Source organism: Callorhinchus milii, unplaced genomic scaffold (assembly GCF_018977255.1).
Source record: "Callorhinchus milii isolate IMCB2004 unplaced genomic scaffold, IMCB_Cmil_1.0 Scaffold21, whole genome shotgun sequence".
Classification (NCBI taxonomy): Eukaryota; Metazoa; Chordata; class Chondrichthyes; order Chimaeriformes; family Callorhinchidae; genus Callorhinchus; species Callorhinchus milii.
The window spans coordinates 6209226-6235221 of NW_024704762.1; the positions used below are offsets into that span (position 1 = coordinate 6209226).

General features: G+C 47.6%; 1 protein-coding gene across 5 annotated transcripts in view; it reads left to right on the top strand.

Annotated features, from left to right (window-relative positions):
- The window catches only part of nfic (nuclear factor I/C), a 143863-nt gene that overhangs the window by 112271 nt on the left and 5596 nt on the right, over positions 1-25996 (top strand). For 3 of the 5 annotated variants that reach the window (XM_042342768.1, XM_042342772.1, XM_042342771.1), the window contains 3 exons: positions 1994-2152; positions 8973-9150; positions 12976-13066. In XM_042342768.1, the coding sequence (XP_042198702.1) occupies positions 1994-2152; positions 8973-9150; positions 12976-13066 (428 nt within the window). The remainder of the gene's footprint in view (positions 1-1993; positions 2153-8972; positions 9151-12975; positions 13067-25996) is intronic. The other 2 variants (XM_042342770.1, XM_042342773.1) reach the window with 2 other exon arrangements.

Here is a 25996-nt window from a genome sequence, read left to right on the forward strand (position 1 = left end):
AAGCACGTCAGGAAAATTGGGGTTGACGTCCAACAATTTTACACCAACGAAAGTCTCCTGTGTTCACCTCAATTTCTGTACCGTTACTTGGGTCTCAGGGTGCAGAACATTAATGGCGAAGGGGGTAAGGAGGGATGGGTTAGGGAGGGGGGAAATGACATTAATATAACAGTCTCTTCTCTTGTCTCCAAATCTGACTGCAATGCTTCCTCCACCCCCTGCCCCCCACCCCCCCCCAACCACCCACCACCACTGCCCCGCCCCATGCAAATAGATTGTTCATTATAAAACTGTTCATCTAAAAAAACGTGATTGAGAAAAGGGAAGTGTATCTCATGATTTGAGAATCATCTGAGTGAGCCAGTTCTTTCCCACCCCCTCACCCCCTTATCCCAATCCCCCAACCCCTCCCCCAGCTCCGTCTGTTTTGTCGAGTCAGCTCTTTGTGGTTCCTTCAGCTGCGAGCTCAGGGAGGGTTTGCTTCACCTCCCACCCACCTCTCCTCCTCTCCCCATCCCATCCCACCCTGAGGTTGGTCCTATTATCATGCAACACAGAAGGAGAGGCTGCATTGAAGTCCAGGTCACATCACGTTACATAATAATAATAATGCAATAATAATCCTCGCATTTAATACAGCGTCTAATCACCCCGTAAGAGGCATCCCAAAGCACTTCACAGGATATACTGCAGTGTAGTGACCGTGTATTTTGTAGGCGAACGTGGCAGCCAATTTGCACAAAACTGAATCCCCCGGAAATAGCCGTGAAATGGACCTACAATTTTATCTGGTCTTTATTTCACACGGAACGGAAACAGGTTATTCGGCCCAACTAGTCTGTGGCGGTGACTATAGTCAAGTTTAACACTAAAGAGCAGGACCTGGAAGCTGGCAGGACTTACCACAAGTGGTGGGGGTGGGGGCGGAATTGGGGGGGGGTGCGGGTGGGAGAATGTGGTCAAACCTGCTATCCCAACTCCCTTCTCATTTCGAATAGTGCCACAGGATCTTTAACGTTCACCTGAACCGGCAGAGATGGGAACTCAGTTTAACATCTCACATCCGTAGGGAAAGCGGCACTGACAATGCAGAGGTCCCCCCCAGCTCTGCACTGGAGCATCAGCCTAGACCGTGTGAAGTCCTCTCCCCCCCCCACCCCCCCACACCCCCCCCCCCCCACACAAGGATAATGAACAGGAGCAAATTCAAACAGCATGTTGCTCGAATCTTTACAGAGCCTGTGTTCTTGTGCCCAGATCGATCTCGGTTTAGTTGCTGTGTTCTTTCCTCTTTGCTTTCTCTGTTCGTTATTCAGTGACGCTGAACCCAAATTAATTAAAAATGCATGATTTTTATGGGAAAATCACCGCCAATTGTCTCCTCCCTTGGCTCTCTGAATTGTGTAGTAATTAAGGCTGAAAGTATATAAACATTTTTTTGCCCAGGTTATGCATGTGACCTTGTTTAAACATATACAGTAATTACATTTGATTGTATAGCAAACGGATTTAAGCCAGGCTTAATTTAGGTTCCATTAATTTTACTTGGTCAGTGCAGTTAGGTATTTGCATTCTGTCTTGCAATCGATTGCCCTTTAGTCCGCAGACTATAGTTAGACATCTTGCAATAGAAATGTGCTTTTTTTTTTGCTAGCAGAATGATAAGATTTGTTTTCATTTAAATCAAGTTACTCTTGTTATCAAAATGCAAGGATTGCTAGTTAGCGCGGGCGAGCGAGAGAGCGAGAGAAAGAGAGAGTGAGAGTGCGCAAGAGAGAGTGAGAGAGCGCAAGAGAGAGAGAGAGAGAGAGAAGAGAGAGATAAAAAGAAGTTTCGGCCGTTAACCTGTAGTGTGCAAAGTTAGTCGTTGTTTTAGTTTTAGTTCAGGATTGTCTTGTAAGAAGAAAAAAAAATGGTCGGTGTGTATTTACTTATTTTCCCAATTTATCCCCATTTTTCTTCTCCCCACCACGGGCCCTTTGCCTCCGCACAGCCTGGGAGGGAGGGCGACCGAGCTACAGACATCACCATGGCTTCACTGACAGTACCACTTCGCGCTCAGATGAGAGGACGCATGCTTCCTGCGGAGCGAGACACCTTATATCAGTTGTTCTACCCCCCAGGCCCTGGGGAATCTTATCCTCACGTGAAGGTGACACCACACTTATGAACCCTATAGTCAAAGTGCTTTCTGTGCCTTTATTTACTTACAGCAGTGCTTGGCAGCAGCATTTTTTTTTCACGTACATAACACACATATAAGTATATTAAAAAAACAGGAACTGTTTCGATGCTCCCAGTACGTAGATAAGCGGCGAACACAATTATATTAAAATGTGCTCTCTATTAACCCGAGTTTTTTTTAAAAAAAAACCACTGTTTCGACCCACGATTCGGTCTCGCAGGAATTATTAATGGCGACAAGTTTTATTGCGAAGCTCCCATCCTAACAGATTAACTAGACTTGTTGTGACATTAAACCACTGCAGGAAGATGGTGTTAAAACTCTATGAAGCTTTACCAAATGCTCTTTTGAGCGTCCCGATAATTGGAACAAATAGCACTAAATTGCTTTGTGCGGTGCAGCAGTGAGCGTTTTGTGTGCAGTAATTAAACAGCCTTTTTTTTTGTTGTTTCACTGACTTTCAACGTTCAAGCTCCATTTTGTACAGAGATTCCCCTAGAGGTGTATCTTACTCACTGAGGCATACACACACAGCGGTGGCTTATTATCATTTGTGCATTCGCAGTCAACGCTCCTTCGTTTACTGAATTATTCTCCACGTAATTGCTACCCTCGATGCTCCGCTTATAGATTTTTTTTAATATATATATATTGAAAAAAAAACACCTCGGGTTTGACAGTGGTAAATTGTATAATTATATTTTCAATCTTCCGACGTAAAGTGGCTTTATCATTCTAATTCAATTAGGAACTGCTGTGCAAAAAAACCTCAGTTAAAATGTGTCTGTTTATAATCGGTGCCTTTTTTTTTCTTTTGATGAAGAAAAATAAATAAGTTCGTGTAAGTTTTAAGTCGTGAACTGTTTTGAACCGGGGTTGACCTGACCTATGTGCCCCGCCGTTGACAGGCGGGTTTCCAGACTGTTTTTTTTTTTGCCCTCACTCCCTGGAACTCCATCCCAGATTCCCACCGACTCGCTCTCCCTCCCACCCTCACCCTCTTTGACTGTTGCCTTCAGTCTTCCTCCCCCACTCCCCACGCATCCCTGTTTGGCTCCCACCTCCAGCTCGAGTTCTGTTATGCACTTGGGGACTGTCCTCCCGCCGTGAAAGGTGCTGTATTCAATGTAAATTTGTATGGTATTGTATTGAGGCAGAGCTTGAGTACTGGGGCTGTAGTGTAGACGTGACACTCTGCCTGTTGTGCGGTGGAAGTCAAGAATGAAAAGTGTTCTCTTCCGCGGGTATCCACTGGTGTCCTGTCCGACCCTGGTCAATGGCAAGCAGCGTTGCTCCCATTCCCGTTTACGATTTGGAACCTGTTTCCGTGTGGAAGCTCCATGCTGAGTTTCCGAGGGCGAGGCTGCGTTGTGCAGGCAGTTGTACGGTTGTTTAAATCTCATCCTGCTATTTCCCTACGTTGCTCCTAATTACGATCCTTAAATTCTGCTACAAGAATGATGGACGTTTGTGGAAGTTGCGAGCCTTTACATTTTCCACCCTTGAGTGTTTTGCGCAGTATTTGACAAGACTATTTTCGCTTCGTGTTCAGTTATACTCTGTCCGACGGACGGCCTTTTAACACGACTGTCAGATTCGACAAACACTGACTCTACAACGCGTAGAAGTCACAGGAGCCAGAGGATGAAAGCAAGCGCTCAGAGCCCTCTCCTCTCCCGTTGCTCACCTCCCTTCTACTTTGTGACAGGCATTGGCAGCTCTTTAATGGTTCAGCTCTGGATCCCTGTGAATGTCACAGCTCTCATCTTCCTGCCTCCCTGTATGTTTCCAACATACAACTCCCCAGTCTCCAAACACCCTTTGTTCCCAAGATGTCCGTTCCCTCCTTTGATGTTCTGCAGAAAAAAAATTGGAACCTGCTCAGTAATGTAATGTGAGCAGTGACCGCACACAGAAGCCTTTATTTATATATATATATATATATATACACACACATATATATCTATATGTGTGTGTGTATAACATTCTTGAGACCATTGAGAAAAATAGTTTGCCAGGACTTACGTTGACAACTAAATTCAAGCCATGGGACTCTTTGAGATGCAAAGAGAATATATATATAGAATATTTTTGACCCGATTCTTTTCCACGCAAGAATTTTTTGATGTGAATGAGTTTATCTCATGCCCAGTTTCCCTTGTGTACGCTACGGGATTTACATTTCAAGTTGAAGCGAAGTAGATTTCCTCATGTAAAAAATTGTCATTCACTTCAAGGCTGTTTGTGGGACGTGACTGTGCTCAAATTGGCAAATTACCTACAAAATACAGTCACTACACATTACAATAAATCCTGCAAAGCGCTTTGAGATATCATCCCAACCTAACGAGTGTTGTCTAGATAGGAAACATTATGATCATTTACCAGGATAAAATAAAATGATTCACGCCAAAGTCCTGGCAAGGGATGGTTCAAGGCTTTTTCAAGCAGCGACCATCATTAAGATGGAGTTTTGGGAGTGGGGGGGGGTTCAAAACACCATGTCTTAAAGAAATAAAGGGTTGTGTTTAGGAATACTGCAGTTTTGATCCCAATGAGTAGCTTCAATTATATCTCCCCGTGATGTTACCTAAGGTTAGTCATTTTAAGGCTACGCACACACAGTGAATCTCAGCTAATGAACGGCAAAGGTGTGACACCAGAGTTCATTCAGTGAGTGAGAATGAGGCCACAGGTGCGGAAAGGCGCTATGTCAGATGCAAGGATTATTATTATTATTATTATTATTACCATCATAGTGTATAGCAGCACGTTACCTAGGCCACGGGTTGACTTTCGAACCCTGTCCTGGAGCACGGGGTGCTAATTAACTGCACATTCCAGTTTACCTTCGCTCTCCCCCTCAAATTAATGGTCACATTCCTGAGCTGTGGAATTCTCACTCACCCCACTGAGCATTGAACTTCAATACCTCTCACTACTGTTTCAGAGACTCCTTCTGTGCTGACATTCCTCTCACACATCCACCTAGAAATACTTTGAAGGCGAGGTGGAGGGGTGAGGATTGGTGGGGAGGGGGGGGGGGTGGGGGGGAGAAAGCATTAATGAAAACTGGGGGAGGCTCCAAAAAGGTTAGCAAATGAGCAAATGTGGTTTCCCTTCATCTTCAAGAAGAGTGAGAGAGAGCCACAGAGGGTAAACTAACAGAATCCGTCATTACGGTGACACTAACCTCAATAAATTGGTTCCAAGCGGAACCGGATTTTGCTTGACCCAACTTTTCAGGGGCTTTGATGCGGAGTGGAGTTGGAGGGGGGGGGGGCTGTGTGGTGGGGGTGCGTGGGGTGGGGGGTGGGGGGGCAGACACCCCAACGTTGAAAGTTGAATTAAGCTGGTAACTTGGCAACCGGTCACTTGGCAACCCGCATCTTGGCAGCCGGTACCTTGACAACCAGTAACTTGGCAACCGCTAATTGGGGAGCCAGTAAACTTGGCAACTGGTCACTTTGGAACCATTAGGTTGGCAACCGGTCACTTGGGAACTGGCGCTCGACTGTGGCCAAGTGGCGGACGTCCAGCGGACTCAACCATTGGGATGAGGTGGAAGGGTGGGGAGGGTTTCCAGACATCAGCGGAGGCATTGACGGTGGTGGAATGTTCGATCATGAGATGATATACGGAGGTTAAATGTTCCACTCCCAACTGCTACTTCTACTTGTGACCGCTAAGGTCCAGCCCTGGCGTGAGACTTGCATTGCCCGTTTGACACCCCCCCCCTACCCGCACCCCCCCCCCCCCCCCCCCCCCCCTCGGTACTGTTTCCCCTTTACCGTCACTTCCATTAAACCTACCCGACGGCTGCGATAACATCGCTCGCCAGGAAGAAAGCGATTTACTGGAAACGAAAAGACTCCTTTTGACTAGGTTACAATACCTCTTTATGACAGAAGAACCATAGAGCTGTTGGCACAGAATGAGTCTCTCCGGCCTATAGTGGCTGTGTGTTTTTTTTTGCCGGCTCTCCACTATCTACTCATAAGATGGGTTTGATGCAGAAGGCTCTTCCGCTCACTGCTCTCATCCCTCCAGGACACCCACCCTGCCCTCCTCCCATCACAGCATTACGCTGTGTTTTTAAATGAATCCCAGTGTCCTGGCCTCAACCGCCCTTCCTGGCCACCTGGTTCAGTCGTTAATCGCTCCCTGGGTCAAGAAAAACTTCCTGGCGTCAATCCTGAAATTGCCCTCTTCTCAGCTCTAAAGCCATGTTCTCTTGCTCTGCTGGCTTGGTGCATCCTCACACTCGTGTCCAAATCGCTTCGCACCCTGGCAACTCCCTACCTCTCCGAGCTCCTCACTCCCCAGTCCACCACCCGGCGCCTCCGCTCGACTGGCAACCGGCCTGCTGCGCGTCCCTCGCACCCTCCGTTCCGCCATTGGAGGTCGCGCTTTCAGCCACTACGCCCCCAAACTTTGGAACACTTTCCTTCAATCCCTCCGCCTTGCCCCCTGTCTCCCCTTTTTCAAGTCCCGCCTTAAAACCTTTTTCACCCCCACCCCACCCGCTTGGAGTCAGTCTCCGCCATTGTTAAGCGCTCTGAGACGCTATCCTGCATGGAGGGCTCTATATAAGTGCAAGTTGTTGTTGTTCTGGGTTTGCTTTTCAATCCCATTTAAAATTTTATATCACTGTGAGGTCTTCCCTCAAGACTGGAGAACCCCAGGATGTCGAATGGTTGTCCATAGCTCATTCCTGAAACACTGAGGATCAACCTTGTTGGTCTTCTCTGGTCTTCTTCTAAGGCCCTAATGTCACAGAACTGTGTGCAGTACTCTTGAGCCCTGACCAGAGCTCGATATAGCTTGTGTCGGATCCATCCCCATTTCCCCGTTCTCTGCCCATAAACTTTTATAAGATATTTATTCATCAGATGTTCGGCTAATTCCCTGTCCGCCTATTGTAAAGCATGGAAAGGAGCTTGGGTAAAGCAATTCAATGGAACTGTGAAGCGGGTTCGTTTACACCCAGTGCTTTACTGTTTGAGCAGCTGGCTTGCAATTGTGCCACAAGCACAATATTGCTCTTGAGACAAATAATAATAAAATCCTTCCATTTAATATTGTGCCTATAAAGTCAAAATGTCTCAGAGCGCATCACAGGTAGTCACTGTCAAATGCAGTGACAATGTATTTGTAGACATACACGACAGCTGATTTGTCCCCAACAAACAGTCATGAAGCGAGTGACCATTATATGGCAGGATCAATGGCTAGGACATCAGGAGAAACTCCCTTCTCTTTTCAATTAGCTCCCTCTGAATTTTTAATGTCCACCTTGCCTAGGTTTAGTGTCTCATCCAAAGGACATCGCCTTCAACAATGCAAATCTCCTCCAAGCATTGCACTGGAGTGTCAGCCTAGACTGTGAGCTCAAAGTCCCTGTGTGGGTGGGGGCGGGGGGGGGGGGGAGCTTGAACCCACAACGCTCTGACTCTGAGGGCGATTGCTAATCGACTGAGCCAGGGCTAGGCTTGACACCTTAATGACGACTGAAAGAAATTAACAGCCGTGCAGGGTACCAGGCTGGCTTTGAGACAGGGCTGATCGTTCAGGGACGTGTGTATGTGCGTCGTGAGGAGAAGCATCTTCAGAGCTGCGATCGCGGCAGCCAATTTGTGCACAGCAACGTCCCACAAAGGGCCGTGAGTGGAGAGGTCCTGCTGTAGTTTGTTGGATATCACACTCTCAGTCATGCAGTAATAGCTGGAAGTATCAACAACATTAGGCAGAATGGCTCAATGTTAACTCCATGAGAGCAAACCAGGAGGTGGTGGTGGGGGATCATGAAGGGGAGAAATGCGGTCTGTGATAATTAGCACCAGTGCTAAACATCACAACACACGCCTCATGATTCTCTCCGTCGCGTTTACCCTCTGATCGAAGTAAATAATGTCTCGAGACATGTTCACTCGTTCTACCTTGCGCCTGTTTAGCAGACCTAGCGTGAGGAGAACAAGCGCTGGTATCGGGGAATCACCCAAAACACCACCTTATTTAGCGTGTGGCCCTTTGTTAAAGTCAGTGACAATAAACAAGGCCGTTCCTCCCCCTGACTGGGGTTGACCTACTTGTAGATGTTTTGAACGATCGATGCCATTAAGATGAACGGAGCGATCTTAATGTCACAAACATCTGCATTGTTAATGGGTTTCACATCTGTCAAAGGGGAACAAACAGGCGACCGCAAACCTCGTTATTTTCTGTTTGGTCAGCAAAACACTTCTGGTGCTGGCAATTTTGCATTGCAAAAATCCCATTGAAACAGAAATGGCACGTGGCTGTTTGGCTCTTTGGCTTCTGTCCCTCCCACCCTCCCTCCCTGCCTCTCTCCTCGCCTCTCTCCTCACCCTTCACAGGGGCTGTTTTCCATCGTTCCCTCTTGTTAAGACGGTCACACGGGATCTGCTGTGTGCACACACCCTCCCAAGCCCATTATGCTACAGCCCAGACTATAAAGACATCCTTAGTAGGTGCAGCTGTCCTGCGCGTTTTCACGTGTCAGCAGCTAATCTAAGTCGTGATCCTATTGCATGTAAACACCAATCTCCCGCTGCAGTACAGGGAGAGAACAATTGAACTGCCTCAGATATATTCAGCCCAGAGTGATCCAAATGAGGTTTGATGCCCCGTGTGAACACCAGTCATGCAATTACCCAGCCCCAGCCTCAGCTCATAGCAATGCTCAGGCTGCTTTGGTTAACGTTCCACAGTGCATTCTGCCAAGCCCTTTGATTATAATCATTAAAGCTACTGTCTCCTCTTACAGCTGAACGGCAGTGGTCAAGTGGTAAGCAAAGTGCCGGGCCACTACATTTCTACACAGATGTTGGCGCCACCTCCTCCCCCCTCCATGGGCAGATCAGTGACGTTGGCAATGCCACCGGACACCAAAACAACCAGCACCACCACAGAGGGTGGAGCAACTTCATCGCCAACATCACCCAGTAAGCCTTTTCTTTTTTAAACATCATATTATTATTATTACTACTGGAATTTTCCTAAAGGAAACTGGAGAAACGTCGTCGTGGAATTATAGGGGCCACAGGATTTGAAAATTACAAAGTGCATTTTCTGCTTTTAAGGGTATCGTTACCTTCACCGGCCACGTCACCAAATGGGTAGACATCATAGAAATGGGTACTACCATTAATAATAATCATTTGCAGTGGCTATAGCACTTCTCAGTGTCCCCCAAATTGTCGTGGATTGAGTGACAGAATTCTTACTATTATTTTTTGAAGGGATTATAACCCCCACCACTCCCCCCCACCCCGGAAAGTGATCCCCCAATCGACTAACAACCGGGTTCCTACTTACTAGGTAATCAGAAGGGTGTGGAGTTTGGAAACTTGCCTAAGGTTTCGCCCCACCCGGGAATCGACCCTGGATCCTCTCGCTTGCGAGGCGAGTAATCCAACTAATATGCCACGGGATGATGGTCAGGGCTTCTTACCCTCCGCTCTGAAAGAAGACCAGGGTCCATCCATTTCCCCTTCCACCATCCTGGCAATCACATGCACATGTCATGGTCCAAACTATATCCTGTATCCCCAGATATCTCCTGAAATAAATCTATCTAATTTGCTTATAAGAGCCATCTCAAAGACGTGTTGAGGTGCTATATCAAATGCAAGGATTATTATTATTATTAAGTGGGCAACGTTACTGGGAGTAGGGAATCTTTCCACCGGGCTCCTTGTTAACCCAACAAGCTTAAAGGCGTGTTTGGAAAGACTGACTGAAGACACGAGTGCAATGGAAAACCTTTCACGTCGGGTTCTGTTGCTTTAGCTGCTAAATTTGTGCTATTTGTAATATTGTAGTTGTGATTTGAGTTCTGTGCTTTTTATTTGATCCCATGTGGACGAAAAAAAAAACTATCGCAAGACCGGTTCTTGATATTCGACTCTGAAGCTGGATTTAGATTCCAGGTTCCTTCACCATATGTGAAACCGATCTGGAACCGCGAAATAGTTACTCGTGGGGAATATAGTTTAAAAGCTGCTGGAGTGGAAGGATGTATTACAGGGCGGAGACGGTGATGCTGGGAAATGATGCCGGGGAGATTACACGCAGCAACGTGAATAAGCAATAAAAAAGCACAAAGTTCTCAATTTTAGGGATCCACTGGAGCTCTTGTTATGCTAAAAAGAAAAGAAAATGGCTGACTTCTTGGTCATCGGGTCTCCTTCATTTGCACTACAGTGAAGTAATAATAATAATCCTTGCATTTGATATAGCGCCTTAACACGTCGTTGAGTTGTCTCAAAGCGCTTCACAGAAGATACTGTAAAGCGAATTGACTGTGTATTTTGTGGGTGAAATGCGATAGCTCCAATTTTGAGTCACCAAATTATTACAGTATATTTTTTTTTGAAGGGATTATGTGTAAGCGTGTTATAAGTTGAAAGCTCAGCTGATTTCTCCGTTGCGAAGGCAGAAATTTGCTGGACAACTTGAACTTGATCCAATGAGCTTTTGGTTTAAGTGCCAAGTGCCAACCTTGACAGCCCTCTCACACGCATTGGACTAAGGTCTGAGTCTCGCTGCAGTCATTGTGAGCATCGCTCTCCCTCTCTTTCTCTCGGTCCTGCCTTCTCAAAGGTGCCAGGCAAACAGCTGTTGTCTATGACCAGAGACATAGACATAGCCAAGGGAACAACACTCATTTTCTTCCCCCCACCCCCCCCCCCCCCTCTCTAAGTGGGTCCTGTTTTCAACAATGCTTCCCACTATTCAAGGGAGACTTGCGTCCTATGCTACTGATGTGTGCTGTCTTGCCAGATGCCTCATTTTGTTTCCAGCAGCGACAATCAAATCTCAAACATCAATTATTAAATCGCCAAATGACATCAGCCTATCAGAATCTGATCACATCATCCTCCCCTCAGCAGTCCGCAGTCCGGAACCATTTTGAGCCTGTCACTTAAATACTGATTTGTTAGCAAAGGCGACTCAAACATATGAAACGTATACCCGTGCAAACTCATGCGTGTAAAATCAGGCATCAGCCTGGCTCAGTTGGTGGGGCTCCCGCCTCTGAGTCAGAAGGTTGTGGGTTCGAGCCTCACGTTGGGATAAGGAGCTTGTAAGCTGGTAATAGTCACATAAACCAGATCTCTTTATATCAGGGTTATTTCCTCTTTCATTCTTATCGGCTGGCTCCGTCCGGTAGATACTGTTACTCATAATATTTCATCCTTCTTCAAACAAAAGGACCCATGTAAGAAGAGGCCTTTTGCCCAGCATTGGAACCGAAGGCAGCACAGCATTAGATTGTCAGGCGATGGAGTGGAGGGAGCTGTTCAACAACAACTTGTATTTGTACAGCGCCCTTCACGAGCATCTCGGAGCGCTTAAGAGTGGCGGAGCCTGACACCGAGCCGGGCGGGGTGAGAGAGGAAGTGACCGTCGGCGCGCGGTCGAAGAGAGGACGGTCATGATCAAAAAAAGAGACGAAGGAAGCGGCTGGGGGACTGTTATGCACAGTCAGGGACGTGCAGAAAGAGCTCAGCTCCTGTGACCCATACCTGATCTGGGAGATTTCAGAGAATATGAAAGTCCGCATTCCTTCCCCAAATGGGGATCAGAGTACACGTCCTGGACATACAGCAAACCATTAACTCAGGAAGCCAGCCGAGCGCAAAAGCTCCAGTGAAATGTCTTTGATTAAGACGTTACCACTGATTCATGAAACGAGTTGTAAAACCCTTCATTGGTAACCTCTGCCTACCTCATCCAATGTAGAAGTCGTCAAGTCATCCAGACCCATTTACTTCAAACTTGCCTGTGTTTTAGCGCTCCGAGACATTGCCCCAAGCAGAAGGCGCTGTATAAATGGAAGTTGTTGTTGTTTTATGCATAAGAGACTAAATACACAGTCACTGCACTTCACAGTAAAATACTCTGGAGCACTTTGAGATGTGTCTCCCGATGTGAAAGGCGCTGTATCAAACGCCAGCATTATTCATTTGTTTATCCTTAGTCAACTAATCCTTTTGATTGCACTTTTCAGCAAAGGTTACATTTTGTAAGGCACGGGAGGCTGCAGAATTCCACCCGGGTCAAGATTGGCTCTATTCAGCCTCTTGAAAACTAACAGAAAAACGGCTTCAAAGCCGCGACTCAATTTCGACAGCTTGCCGAATTCTGCACCCTCCGGAAAGCTAAGAAAGTGGAACAGATTGAGGCTCGGACGGAATTTCTCCCCAATAACCCGGCAGACCGTTTAGGGCAGAGCATCAAACGCGTAAAGCATCTGAATGTTTTACGAAAATCAGCAAGTGCACAGGTTTCCGAAGGAATTTGAAAACCGCTCTGGCTTTGGGCCCCTTTTTAACATGGGTTGGTGAATGGTACCTTAGGACCCGGGTGCGATTCCCGAGCGGGTAGGGTGAAACCTTCGGCAAGTTTCCTTACTCTGCACGCCTCTGTTTACGTAGCAGTAAATAGGAACCCGGCTGTTAGTCGATGGCAGATCGATTTCCGGGGGTATTAATCCCTCCAAAAGAATAAAATAAATTTGGTCACTGAGTCCACGACTGTTCGTGGGACACCGCTGCGCACAATTGGCTGCCACAAAATACACGGTCAATCCACTGTACAATATATGCGAAGAGCTTCGAGAAGTCTCAATGACGGGATAAGGCACTGTATCAAATGCGAGGATTATTATTATTATATATTACGTAATATAGGCAGGAGCTTCTAGCGATGCACACGAAGACAATATTCTGAGACTATCTGCTAACACGGCTGTTTCCTTTCAGCGTACACAACACCAGGCACTGCTGCAGCCAACCGTCCCTTTGTGGGAATAGGACCAAGAGATCCTGGCAGCCTATATCAGCCACAGGTATTGTACGTTTCCGCTATCATTGTTGACCGTCTTGTCGCAGTGCCCATTATATTAAAGTCAGCCCTTTCTCTCTCCGCACGGATGCCAATCCGGGTTTGAGAACGTTCCCCACCCCCACCCCCACCCCCGCCAGTTGCCGTGGGAAAAGGAAAAGACGGTGACAAGTTGTTTGTAGGAAGAAAATGCAGTGGGGGAGTTATTCTCCCAGCGATCGAAGAAGGACTTTGGAGATTGCTTTCATGTTTATCTTGGAGCGCAGCAGTGCGCGGTGCTTCTGGCTGAATTCTTTCTGATTTCTCAACTGTTTACTTTTTTTGCAAGAGCCGACATGTGCGAGAGAGGTCGATTAATTACGTGCCACTCCGATGCCACAAGATGTGCCTCTCGGCCAGTCAAAGTACCCAAACGACTGCTTTCATGAAAGGACAGTCAAGCTCGGGCCACTGTATTGCAGAATACTAATGTAGAACGGTCAAAAGAGAGGCACCATGTCATTGTGTGTCTGAGCTGTTGTCTTGAACGGCTGTGCACTTAGCTACCTGATTAGAGCCCCAGCACTGCTTGTTTTCATTACGTTGCACTGAGAACACTTTCTTGGCTGAAGTCTTCAAAGACTGGTTAGAATAACAGTTGGCATGCCTTTCGCGAGCTCAGAACATTAGGCTCCGAATGCTGCTTTGCAAAAATATTATTGCGTTTGCTAATAAATGAGGGTGGAAATGAGTGGCCCATTATTACTGGCGGATGCTAAATTATATCTCATCGTTTTGCTTTTCAAGTCTGTCTGTCTTCGACGATAATAGCAGCCTTTGTTTTTTTCCATATTTAATGCAGTAAAATCTACCCCTGAAAGGAAATGTTTCTATTTTCATAAGAACTGTGGAAGCTGGAAAAGAAAACGCTTTGGCTAAACTGTGGGCTTTTTTTTTGTTGGTCAGCCTGGTGTCTGATTCACCTATAGACCCATCTTAAGTGTATCCAAACCAGACTAACAAGACTCCCACATGGGTATGCAACCTGTACTTGGGATATTTTCCCTCATTCCAGCACTCATTCCAGAGCTTTGGGACGTCCTCCCGACATGAAAGGCGCTATACAAATGTAATTTCTTGTTGTTGTTGTCGTCGTTCCTCGGAGGGACGAGCCCTGCGTAGCTGATACCCGAGAGTATTAGGCACAGGGGTGGCAAGAGCCAAGGCTTTGTGGGGACCTTTTGAGTGTGCATTGGGCTTTGAGAAGAGAAAGCAGAAGGAAGAGAATGGATTTCCGATTTCTCTTGAGTTTATGTGATTCACGGCTTGACAACACGCCAAGAGTGGGAGCGTCCTTTCCAAGTTGGACTGACAGTATCTCCCCCCTTTCCCACCCATAGGTTGAGCAGAGCCGGGTTGCAAAATATCGATCAGCCTCTGATCAATATCAGTGCAGAGCTTCCCAATCAATAGCAAGAAGATTGAAGTGCTTCTAATTGAAAGCATGGCAAGGTGTGGCTTTGGAGAAGCAGCAAAAGTCAGGGAATAACACACAAATCCTAACGCCCGCTTCCTCTGTGAATGTCATAGATGTGTATCTCATCACTACAAAATACACAGTCAATAAACTTTACAGCTTATCCTATTGGCGATTGGCGGATCGCTTTTCCGGGGGTAATAATCACTAAAATAATCTTTTTTGATTGATAAGACGCTATGTCAAATTCAAGGATTATTATTGTATGTATCACGTGAGGCGTTTTGAGACATCCTCTTGACATGCAAGGCGCTATATCGAATGCAAGGAGTATTAAAGGATCATTATTATTATTATTATTATCATCTCCGTCTGAATGTGGGCTGTTTTATTTAGTAGAGCAGAATCTGCATTGTGCTGTGTGAAAAGGACACTTTGTGAACACGTCTGCTTAACACAATTGTTCGGCTCACACGGAGCCTTTTTTGCTACCCTACAAAAGCCGAGCCATTTGGAGTCACAAGTTCCTGTTGTGGTATATTTGATTTCACTTGTATTTTTAATTTTAATTAAATTACCATAAAGTCTAGACATTGGTTGCAAACAGCGCAAAAAACAGTCGCCTGATGTCTTTCACTCTGGTGACCAGCGAAGCTATTGTGTCAGGACTTTTAAGTCATGCGCCTTTAAGTTTGCAGACAACAGAAGCTGAGCGAAGATTCCCCTGCATTTTACGGCAGATACAAACTCATTCCCTGAACGGAAATGTTTAGATGTACATTCCGATCACGGAGCTTCGTCTCGATTCAACCTCAATGCTTAAGAGCTAAAGGACAGCGACCGCCGTTATCTTAGGTCGCAATTTTTTAAGAAGGTATTCTTGCAACGATTTCAGTTCAAGGTCGTCGTGAGGATCGTTGAGCACTTAGACCTTTAAGATTTTTGGCAAACACACTCCTGCCTCTGAGGCAGAGGGTTGTGAGTTCAAGCCCCACGTTAGGACTTTGAGATCGCAGTCCAGGCTGACACTCTCCAGGGCCGTGTGCTTCGAATGAGACGTTAAACAGGGACCCCTGTTTAGCATCTCATCCGAAGGACGACACTTCTGTCTGCTCCGGTGGACGTCAAAGATCCCACTGTACTAACTCAAAAAGAGAAAGGAGGATCTCCCACCCACAAAATACACAGTCACTACACTTTACAGTAAATCCTGCGAAGCGCTTTGAGACATTGCAATGACGTGGTATATAAATAAGTATATAAATGCAAGGATTATTATTGACAACAAAGTAGAATTTAAGGCTGTTTCCCCAAATTCCCCACCACCATAAATATTAAGACCATTTTGCTCTTAAGCCTAAAACCATGAGAGTTTGCAGACCTTCTGCTTTGCAGCTGTAATGAAACATCATGTGAGGTTTGACTTATTTCATTCTAATTGCTGCTGACATTGACCTATTGGTATCTTCTGAAACAGGAGAATTAAAGTAGAAATCTCTCGAGTCGGGAAAAGCCAAATCGTTATTTTGTGGTTTGCCATTTTCAATATCTGGACGGTTTACCTGTGGAACATATAGATTTTTTTATTTGAATAAAAGACAGTTGCAAATCGAGAGGACTCGACTGGAAGCTGAAAGGCGGTGTGGAGTGTAAACACCGGCACGGACTAGTTCGGCCAAATTAATGTCCTGTTTCTGTGTCTCACTCTGTTTAACTCCATGAATATAAGCTCCTAGCGCAGTGATATTATATTAACATAAGCACGACTGTCTGTGGGACGCTGCTGTTGGCTGCCGTGTTTCGCCCACAAAATATACAGTCGATTCACTTTACAGTATAATCTGTGAAGCGCTTTGAGATGTCTCAAAGACATGATCAGGTGCTATATCAAATGCAAGGATTACTATTACGTATAAAGGAAAAGTTTGACTCACAGCATTCGCTTTTGGAAATAGATTTGATGCTTTAACACGTAATTAGGCAATAATTTTCCCATCAGTTAAAAATAAATGCTCTCTGTCCAATCGCCCAGGAAGGCTGTGTTGCACGGTGGATCCATCCCAATTCATTCGGATGCCGTTCTCGGTCACTCTTAACAGCCTCAGAACTGCCGAACCTTTCCCGTGAGTGAGTGAGGAAGTTGCCGTGAGGCCGAGGGAGCAGACGTACTTCCATGGGGTGAGATGGCAGCTTCCTTCCCTCGCTGCCTTCTGTCACACAGACCAGATGCCAGAGAAACCTCACTGGAACTGTACAGAAAAAAACACAAGTAATGCATTTTACCCGGGACACAAGCCAGAGCCATCTGGGATTGGGAGGCAGGGTCGTTCTGTTCATGCCCAATGCCATCTCTACCACACTGCCACGTTGGCAGCCTGACTCAGTCGGTTGCACTCTCGCCTCCTGGTTAGAAGGGTGTGGGTTCAAACCCTGCCTCTGGGAACTTTGAGCTCCAGCGAGCCACATTCTCTTTTATAATAATAATAATAATAATCCTTGCATTTGATATAGCGCTTTTCACGTCTTCTAGACCTCCCAAAGCGCTTCACGGAATAGACTGTAAAGTGAATTGACTGTATATTTGTGGGCGAACGCGGCAGCCAATTGGGCACAGCAGCGTCCCACAAACAGTCGTAGATTGAAAATGACTAATTTATTATTGGTTTTTGTTTTGGAGGGAGTAACGCCACAGCACCTCTGCTCCCAGATGATGACGAACGACATTAGGATAGTGTCGGGATAGCACTCACGGAAAGTCAGTGTCTGTCAATCCCTCCGCCTTGCCCCCTCCCCTTCCCATCTTCAGGTCACGTTTGAAAACCTTCCTCTTTGACCGTGTCCACGGGTCACCCACCCCCTAGCTCTGCGTCACTGTCGAGCGCTCTCGAGTCGCTACTCTGCGTGAGGGGACGCTGTTGTGCGATGGAAATGGAAATCATCGGTGGGTTTGTGGGTGATAGGTACCCTGTTCGCTGCAGGATAAACCCAGAGGTCTGACTCCTGGGGAGTGGGTGCTAGTCAGTTCGAGGTCAGGTCAACGGCTAGACTGTGGCAAGACAGCAAGAGGGGGGGGGGTGGGGGGGGGGGAGAGAGGAGAAAAATAACGCGATAACAATCATCTTTCAACAGCTGCCAGAGTGTCCTCGCAACACAGAGAAACATTGACGGTGGTCCTTAAAGCTGCTGCCAAGACACTCCCAGCTGTAGAGGTTCCAAGCCAGCGAGCGCCTGATATATATATATAAATAGAGAGAGAGAGATATAAGGAGAGGCTGATCAGGAAAGACAAATCTCGCTGCTAATGGATTCCTGGTGGAATGAGAGGCATCCATCGCATTGTGTTCCTTTAGCAGCGAAATCAAAGGCAGAGGCGCAGGCAGCAACGCTAATAAACCCTCGCGTTTCGATACAGTGCCTTTCACACCGAGAGGATGCCTTCCAACCGTGAACGACAGAGGCCCAAACAAAATCAAGTCGAAGTTATTCGCCCGCAAACGTCCGCGGCCAATCCGCTTTACGGTGCTTCCCGCGAAGCGCTTTGAGACGTCTCAACGACGCGATAAGGCGCTAGGTCAAACCCAAGGCTTATTAGTATTAATATCTATTGGAAGTTTTATCTGATTGACGACCTGTCTGTGTGGGGGGGTGGGCGGGCGGGTGTGTGTGTGTGTGTGTGTGTGTGTGGGCGTGTGGGTGGGGAGGACCAAAAGAAGTTAAGTGGGATCTGCCGCGTCGATCGGTTTAGTGCGTTTTACGAGCCCGTCGGGAATTGAGCCACAGGCAGGAAGGTATCAGCTGGGCTCGACAGCAATCTGATCCCAGCACCTGACTTGCCATCTGCACTGCACTGTACTCTGCCGAGCCCTCTCTCTCTCTCTCGCTCTTTCTCACCGAGTCTCAGACAGGGGCTCAGTTATTTTTTATGAGGCACTCATATTTTATGCATGGCCTGGAGCATGGTGTGGGTCAGACCCCTGCACGTAAATGAGAAGCACCCCCACTCCCCACCCCAACCTCAACCCCAGTAGCGCCAACGACAATGACAACTTGCATTTATATAGCCCCCCCCCCCACCCCCTCGCACTGTAGCTCACAGGCCTCAGCGCCGGGAAAGTTAGATGAGGCAAGTGACAGAGAGAGAGAGACGTCAGAGTCTCGCGAGCTACAACGTTTTAACGCAGGGCGGATTTGACAAGCGTTGCTGTTAACAGATGCGGATTGAGCTCCCAGTGCCTTCTCTCCACCCCCCCCCCCCTCCACCCCACCACCCCCCACATTGGCCACCGTGTTTTGCCCACAAAGTGCACAGTCACCATACTTCACATAGCCTGTGAAGCGTTTTGAGACGTCTCGAAGACGTGATGAGGCGCTATATCAAAAGCAGGGATTATTATTATCATAATTAATAAGTCCGACTGGGATGCTTTAGGTTTGGTTTGTTTCCAAGAACTGTGATGCTTAAAAGCTCTTTGAATAAACAAGATAGCCCTACCTCTTCCCCTGGCCACAACGGGACGTACCCACAAACACTGCCAGCCTGGCATTTTGTACCATCTCCGCAGCTGGGCATTTTGGCACCATTTCACCAACACCAGCCTAACTGGTGCCCTCTGGAGGGATTTTAAGAACCACAGAAAACCCGCTCCGAAGTTGCGACTGAAAGCGCTTCACAGGATCCGCAGTGAAGTGCATTGACTGTATTTTGTGGGCGAAACAACTTCTGAGTTTGCCAAATGCTGAACGCTCTAAAATGTCACGTAAATTTACATCAATGTAAACATAGTCTGATGGTATTCCCAGGGACAGTACTGTTTGAACTCACTGTGTTACTATTGTCATACATATATTTACTGAGGTCTGGAATTGCTATCTAATATACCTACGTACAGTATTGCTGTCAAAATAGAGGTGGAAAGAAAGTAAGAAAGAGGGAGGGAGGAAGGTGTCAAAATATTTCACATGATTTACTGTAAAGCGTAGTGACTGTGTATTACTGTGTGAGCGATGTTCTGCAATGCACTGGAGGCAAAGCTTTGAGATGGACAAAGGGCAGAAAAGAGTGGGATTTCTGTCCCTCGGTTCAAAGCTGTATATTTTAGTGCAGAGATGTCGCTGTGGTATTAAAGGGAACTTAAGTGGTCACGGTGTTTGGGTAGGGGCTGTACCTATTTAAATAAAAGCGAGGCCAAGCCGATCAGTGTTCTCATATCCGAGCTCAACCACCGTCCCAATGGGCGACGCGAGCGCCATCGATATACTTTGGGAAAGGTGAGAGTTGTTTTCAATTCAAAGAGAGTGAGACAGAGACAGGATGTCGGAGGGACAAGGAATGAGCACGAGTCTGCGCAGTGTTTCTCAGACCCTGATAAATGTCAGAGATGTGAGTGAGAGGAAACCACAGCAGAAAGGACTAGACATAAGTGAAAGACATAAGACATAAAGGTCTGCTTTAAGGTAGGATTTAAAGACAGATAGAGAGGAAGGGGTCAGGCGCATCAGTGAAAATGAGCCTTTTTTAAACCAACGGGAGTGGTACACTCGGTAACATGACAGCTTTCACGCAGCCCTTTCCTGATGTCTCAGGAATCAGCAACCAATGATCAAACGACCCTTGCATCTGATGCGGCGCCTTTCACGGCAGGAGGACGTCACAAAGCGCTTCACGGGATGTATCGTAGAGTAGCGACCGTGTGTTTTGTAGGCAAATGTCACGTCACCTATCACACACACACACACACACTGCCAATGATATTCACAAGCGGTTCCAGCTTCACAGGCAGTTTCTAATAGGTTCCAGATACTGCCGATAGCTCCAAAAACTTGTCACGACCACATAAGTCATAACCCTGTCAATATCCCGGCCACATTTATTTACGTGTTTATACATGTGGCCGACTCGCTAATCGGGATAACTGGTCACTGAGCCCCTTTTCCCTTGGAGTGACGAGTTTACTGAAACCTGTACCCTTGCAGCACTTTTCCCGTGTAATAATCCTTGCGTTCGGAAGAGTGCCGATGACGCACTCAGGGACCCTAGATTTTAACCTGGAATAATAATAGGCAGAAGGTATCTCTTACGAAGCCAGGTTCCCTCTGGCTCTCTCGCGCTTTGCAAATCTATCGTAGACGTGTACACGTGGGAAAATAAATGATTTGTACACTCGGTCCGCGGCCTGTTGGCGGGACACCGCCACTGCGCAACGGACCGCCCGCGTTTCGCCCACAAAACGCACAGCCGCTCCACTTTACGGCGCGTGTGGGGGCCGAGCGCTTTGAGACGTCTCGACGGGGGGGGTGGTAAGGCGCTACGGCAGGTGCGGTGCGGTGTGGGGTGGTGGGGGGGGGGGGGGACGGGGAGTGTCGTGATGATTGTAGCGTGCTCCCGAAGGAACATCCCGGCGGCGCGAAAGCGAACGGCGTAATTCGTGGCTGAAATTCAGCTCGTGGGTCTTTTGCTGCATTCTGGTTTACGGAGGCGCTGGGGAGGGGAGAAGGGGGCGGTGGAGGGTGGGTGTGTGTGTGGGGGTGGGGGGGGGGAGCGGGGGGCGGGGGAGAGGGAGTGAGCTAAGCTTACAGGGCAAATAAATAGGTGCGGGTCTTACATAACACGGCTGTTGCTCGAAAAGCGCAACTGAGAGAGAGAGAGAGAGAGAGAGAGAGCGCGAGAGAGTGTGTGCTGTGCTGTGCTGTGCGCTGGTAGAGAAAAGTCACGTCGAGAGCTGTCTGGTTGCCCTGGGAAACCAGACATGATGTAATTGCAGGATGAACTTGAACTTAAGGGACTTGGGGGGAAAAAAAATGGAACAATAGGACCAGAGTAATCAACGAAACCTGCTCCTGCTCAAGATAGGCGAAAGGGGGCGGGCAGCTCGCCGCTGGGTGTCAGTTTTTTATCTGCCCTTGCGTGTATAACGGGAGAGCCCGTAGCAACCCCCCCGCACCCCCCAACCCCCCCCGCCCCACAACCACCCATTCGCTCCACCCTACACCCCCCCCCGACGCCAAACGCTGAGCAGAACTATCACTGCGGGAGAAAAGGTTCACGCACTGCGGTCCGGGAGCGTAATCGATGCAGCGGACTGCTTGGTTCAGCCGCGTAGCTTTCCCCCCCCCCCCCCACCCCCCTCCTCCCGGCTTCTGGCTCTTAACCCTCGCTGTACGCTGACGGAGAGAGAGAGAGAGAGAGAGAGAGAGAGACTATTGTTTCTCCTGCAATAAATTAGTTGTTTCTTTCCTTTTTTTAAAAAAATATATCTTTTATCTTCACCCCCCCCCCGCCTCCACCCACCACCACCACCATCCCCCCGCTCCCCTCCCCTCCCCTACACCCCCCCCCCACCCCAAACACACACACACTTTACACGTGGCGCATTTCTTAACCCTTTCACTGCCCGGTCCTCCTGGCTGTGCTAACAGAGAGCTTCCCAGCCTCAATTTCCACCCCCCCCCCACCCCGCCACACACCCTGTATCTTTCTCCTGTAATATTGCTCGTTCCACAGTGCTAGTAATCAGCAGATCCTCACCCCCCCCCCCCCCACTGTTGCTCTTATACCATGCTCCTGCGTGCAATTGTACGCAAGCAGCCAGCACTCTCTCTCTCTCTCTCTCTCTCCCTCCCTCTCTCTCTCTCTCTCTCCTCCGTGCATTTTTCTTCCCTGCCCTTCTTAGCCACTTCCTGCTGATCGCACGTTCAACATGTCCTTTGCACTAGGATAGGGCAGCGGTTAGAGCACTCAATCCGCAAGCGAAAGGACCCGGGTTTGATTCCCGGGCAAAACCTTGGGCAAGTTTCCTTACTCCGCGCACCTCTGTTTACCTCGCAGGAACCCGGTTGTTAGTCGATTGGCGGATTGCTCTCTGGTGGGGGAGGGGAATAACGACTTAACAAATAATAACAATAATAATCTGGTTCACTAAATCCACAACGGTTTGTGGGACACTGCTGTCCGCAATTGGCTGCCGCCTTTCGCCCACAAAATGTACGTTCCATTTCACGTTCCATTGCATTCTGTGAAGCGCTTTTGAGACGTTTCAACGACGTGATAAGGCGCTACATCAAATGCATGGATTACGTGTAGGGTTTGGGCTGTCAGCACGGCATCGGACCTGCCCCAACACTGTACTGTAAAGTGCCACTCGCTGTGAGAAATTGCTCAACTCCTTATTGAGTTCCGTCGCTTTGAAGCATGCTTTATTACTATTAATACTAATAATCCTCGCGTCTGGCATAGGAGGAAGCCTCAAAGCTCTACACAGGACTTGCTGTGAAGTGCAGTGAATGCGTTTTCTCGGCAAAGGCGGCAGCCATTCTCTGCGCACGGTCAAATGCCCCGCAAACAGCCGTGAAGTGAGCAACCGATTTCATTCCCCTGATTCCCAAGCAAATGGTCTCAGCCCCGAAGAAGCAAAGGAGGGATAACAGCGTGAATGTGAATGTAAACGGGCACTCCAGTCCGGGGGATATTATTTCAAATTGATATGGATTTATGTCAACAGATAGTTAGCCTTCTGCAGATTGCTGGAGCCGGGCATATTTTCTTTACGTCACGTATAAGATTACCTGACTGCAACCGTTTATTATTTTTCAGACGTTACCCAGCCGATGGATTTTTTTTCCCCCCAATTTAGGGGAAAACCCCCCCCCCCCACTATTTACACACATTTCCTGGAACTCTGAACACAAATGTTTTTAAGTCGCGAGCAGAGAAATTCTGGGAATATCATTTACGGCGCATGATTGAGCTCAGTACCACTAAATAAACACTGCAGTCTGATCTGACTAGCTGCCGGCTTGGCCCGACACTGATCGGGAAAAGCGATGGCCGTTTAACTCTTTGTGGGCCACCCCACCCAGCTACAATATTGATTCGCAATGAAAAAATAACCCTAATGATTCGGCCACGTGAATCCGCGGCCGTTTCTGGACACTGCCGGGCGCAATTGGCTCGCGAAACACACGGGGTATTCTGCGAAGCGCTTTGGGGCGTCTCAAAGACGTGATAAGGCGCCACATCAAGGGCGAGGATTTTTTTTGTATTATTGCGATAATAATGAGTTAAGAGTTAGTCCCAACAGGAAGTTAATTTTCTTCTGCACTGCACTGCACACTGCTGTGTGTTTTTTTTTAATACAGTGAACGTGGCAGCCAGTTTGCACACAGCAATGTCACACAAACGGCCATAGAGTGGATTTTAACTGGGGGAATTGTCAGCCAGGATGGCGAGGAAGTGACTCCCTTCCCTTTTCTGATCGTGCCTTTTTAGCGAGCACTTAAAATAGCACAAACGGGACTTCAGTTTAACGGCTCAGCCAAAGGACATCACCTCCGAAAATCCAGTGATCCCCCCAGCACAGCGCCTGAGTTCCCAGCCCGGCTTGTGAGTTCAAAGACGCGATGTGGGTTTGAGTCCGTAACTTTCTGACTCGGTGCCAGACTGACACTTGATCATCATGAGATCAAATAGATTAGAGTTGGGGTAGAGGAGCTTTCTTTATCCGAACTGACCTTGAGGACGTCAGCTCCGTTTGCTGTCAAGAGTTGTGAGGCAGACACGAGCTCTGGAAAATGTCATAGATTACGCAGGGGAAAAAAAATGACACTGAAGGGAAATCAGAAAAAAAAACTAGAGAGCTTCACACAATAGTTAATAATAATCACTGCATTTGATATAGCGCCTTATCACGTCTTCAAGATGTCTGAAAGCGCATCGCAGAATATACTGTAAAGTGAACAACAACAACAAAAAATTACATTTATAGAGCGCCTTTCACGTCGGGAGGACGTCCCAAAGCGCTGAACAGTCAGGTGTCAGGGCCCGGGCATTGGGGGAGGGGTGGTGTAGGGGTGAGGGAAGGCAGAGAGGTGACTGAAAGTATATTTCTTGGGCGAAACGCGGCAGCCAATTGCGCACAGCAACGTCCCACAAACAGCCGCGGATTGAGTAACCAAAATTCCCACTTTCCCCAAGTTCCCACTCCACCTTTTCAAAGAACGAAGGGGTGAAAAATGCGAGGTTTCCTCGCGAATCCAATGTTAAGAGTGCGATGATGACGTACGTGAGAGAGAGCGCGGGCAGTCAAAATTACACCGTATCTAAAAGGCTCTCAGTGATTGACGTGTTTCATTCCCCCATTAAAAGTAGCACTTAATGCCTTGCAATGTCTGCGCTCAGTTGTGGGTCTCTCACACTCTGCTATCAGTGCTCCTTACTTATCTGAAAGAGATCTAAGGAGCACGCTGCCAACGCCAACATTGTTAGATGATATGCAATTCAGATTTATTTGTTGTTAAAAATTCAGCCTGTGGAGACCAGCTATGAGGTGCTGGCAGCCAGTGAGGATTAAGGATGCGCATTGCTGTGAATCCAGGCTTCCGACTCGCATTTGACAGCTTCCTGAGTCCCAGGCCTCTCCAAAACCAAACGTGGATCCAAGTTAATTGTTAATTGGAAAAAGAAGCTCACTCAGAGCTATTGACTTACGTTCTCATAGACTAGCGGAGACATGGGCATGTAAACGCCACAGGATTAGCACATATCGGCTTCCCCCCACGCTAAGATTACCCCCCACCAACGCACATACACACGAACATATACTGTAGACCCATACATACAACATATATGTATACACACACATACATGCACACCCCCATGCATACCCGCGCATATATGTTCAGACACACCCGCTCCCACGCGCATATCCACGGTTGTCACGTCAAAACATCTTAAAGGGCTTCACAGAGAATAGCGAATAGTGGTATTTGTAGGGAAATCATCTCGAGAGTGTTTGGGGATTTGAACCTTTTGCATTTTGTTGGTTCATTGTCAACAGTTTGCTTTGATTTGCCATCATCAACGTGGAGTTGGTGTTCACTCAATGCCAAATTCTATACGTAATTGGCCAACGAGCAAATTTGCTTATTGGATGACTCAGCCACTGGCAAGCTTCAGAGTTTCCTCATTACCCTTCAGAGACTCCTTATTGAAGTGATTATTTTTATAACAAGGCGCCCTATCGCGTCAAAGCATCTCCCAATCTCCCAAACCTTTCGCCAGATTCGCTCTCGATAAGTGACGTGAAAAGCGGAGGGAGTTTACGCGACAGGCGTCCTGGCCAACAATCCCCGCAACGTGAAATCGCGGACCAAACGCACGGATTGTTATTTAATCGTCCTTGTCATTAATTGCTCGCCGCCCACAAAACATTACAGTCAATTCACTTCACAGTATATCCCGCGAAAGCGCTTTGAGACATCTCGGCGATGGGATAAGGAGTTAGATCAAATGCAAGGATTATTATTCATTATTTATTATGATGGTCGTGTCTCCGACTGCAATCCAGATGGTTACGTTCCGAGCATTAACGAAAGCGGTTGTGTGATGTGAAGGGTTACAACAGGGAAGGGTTAGTGGAGAGATGCCTTTTCCTGGCAGCCAGAAGCACAGATGGTAAGGACGTCTGCGCCCTCGCCAGATGGCGGTG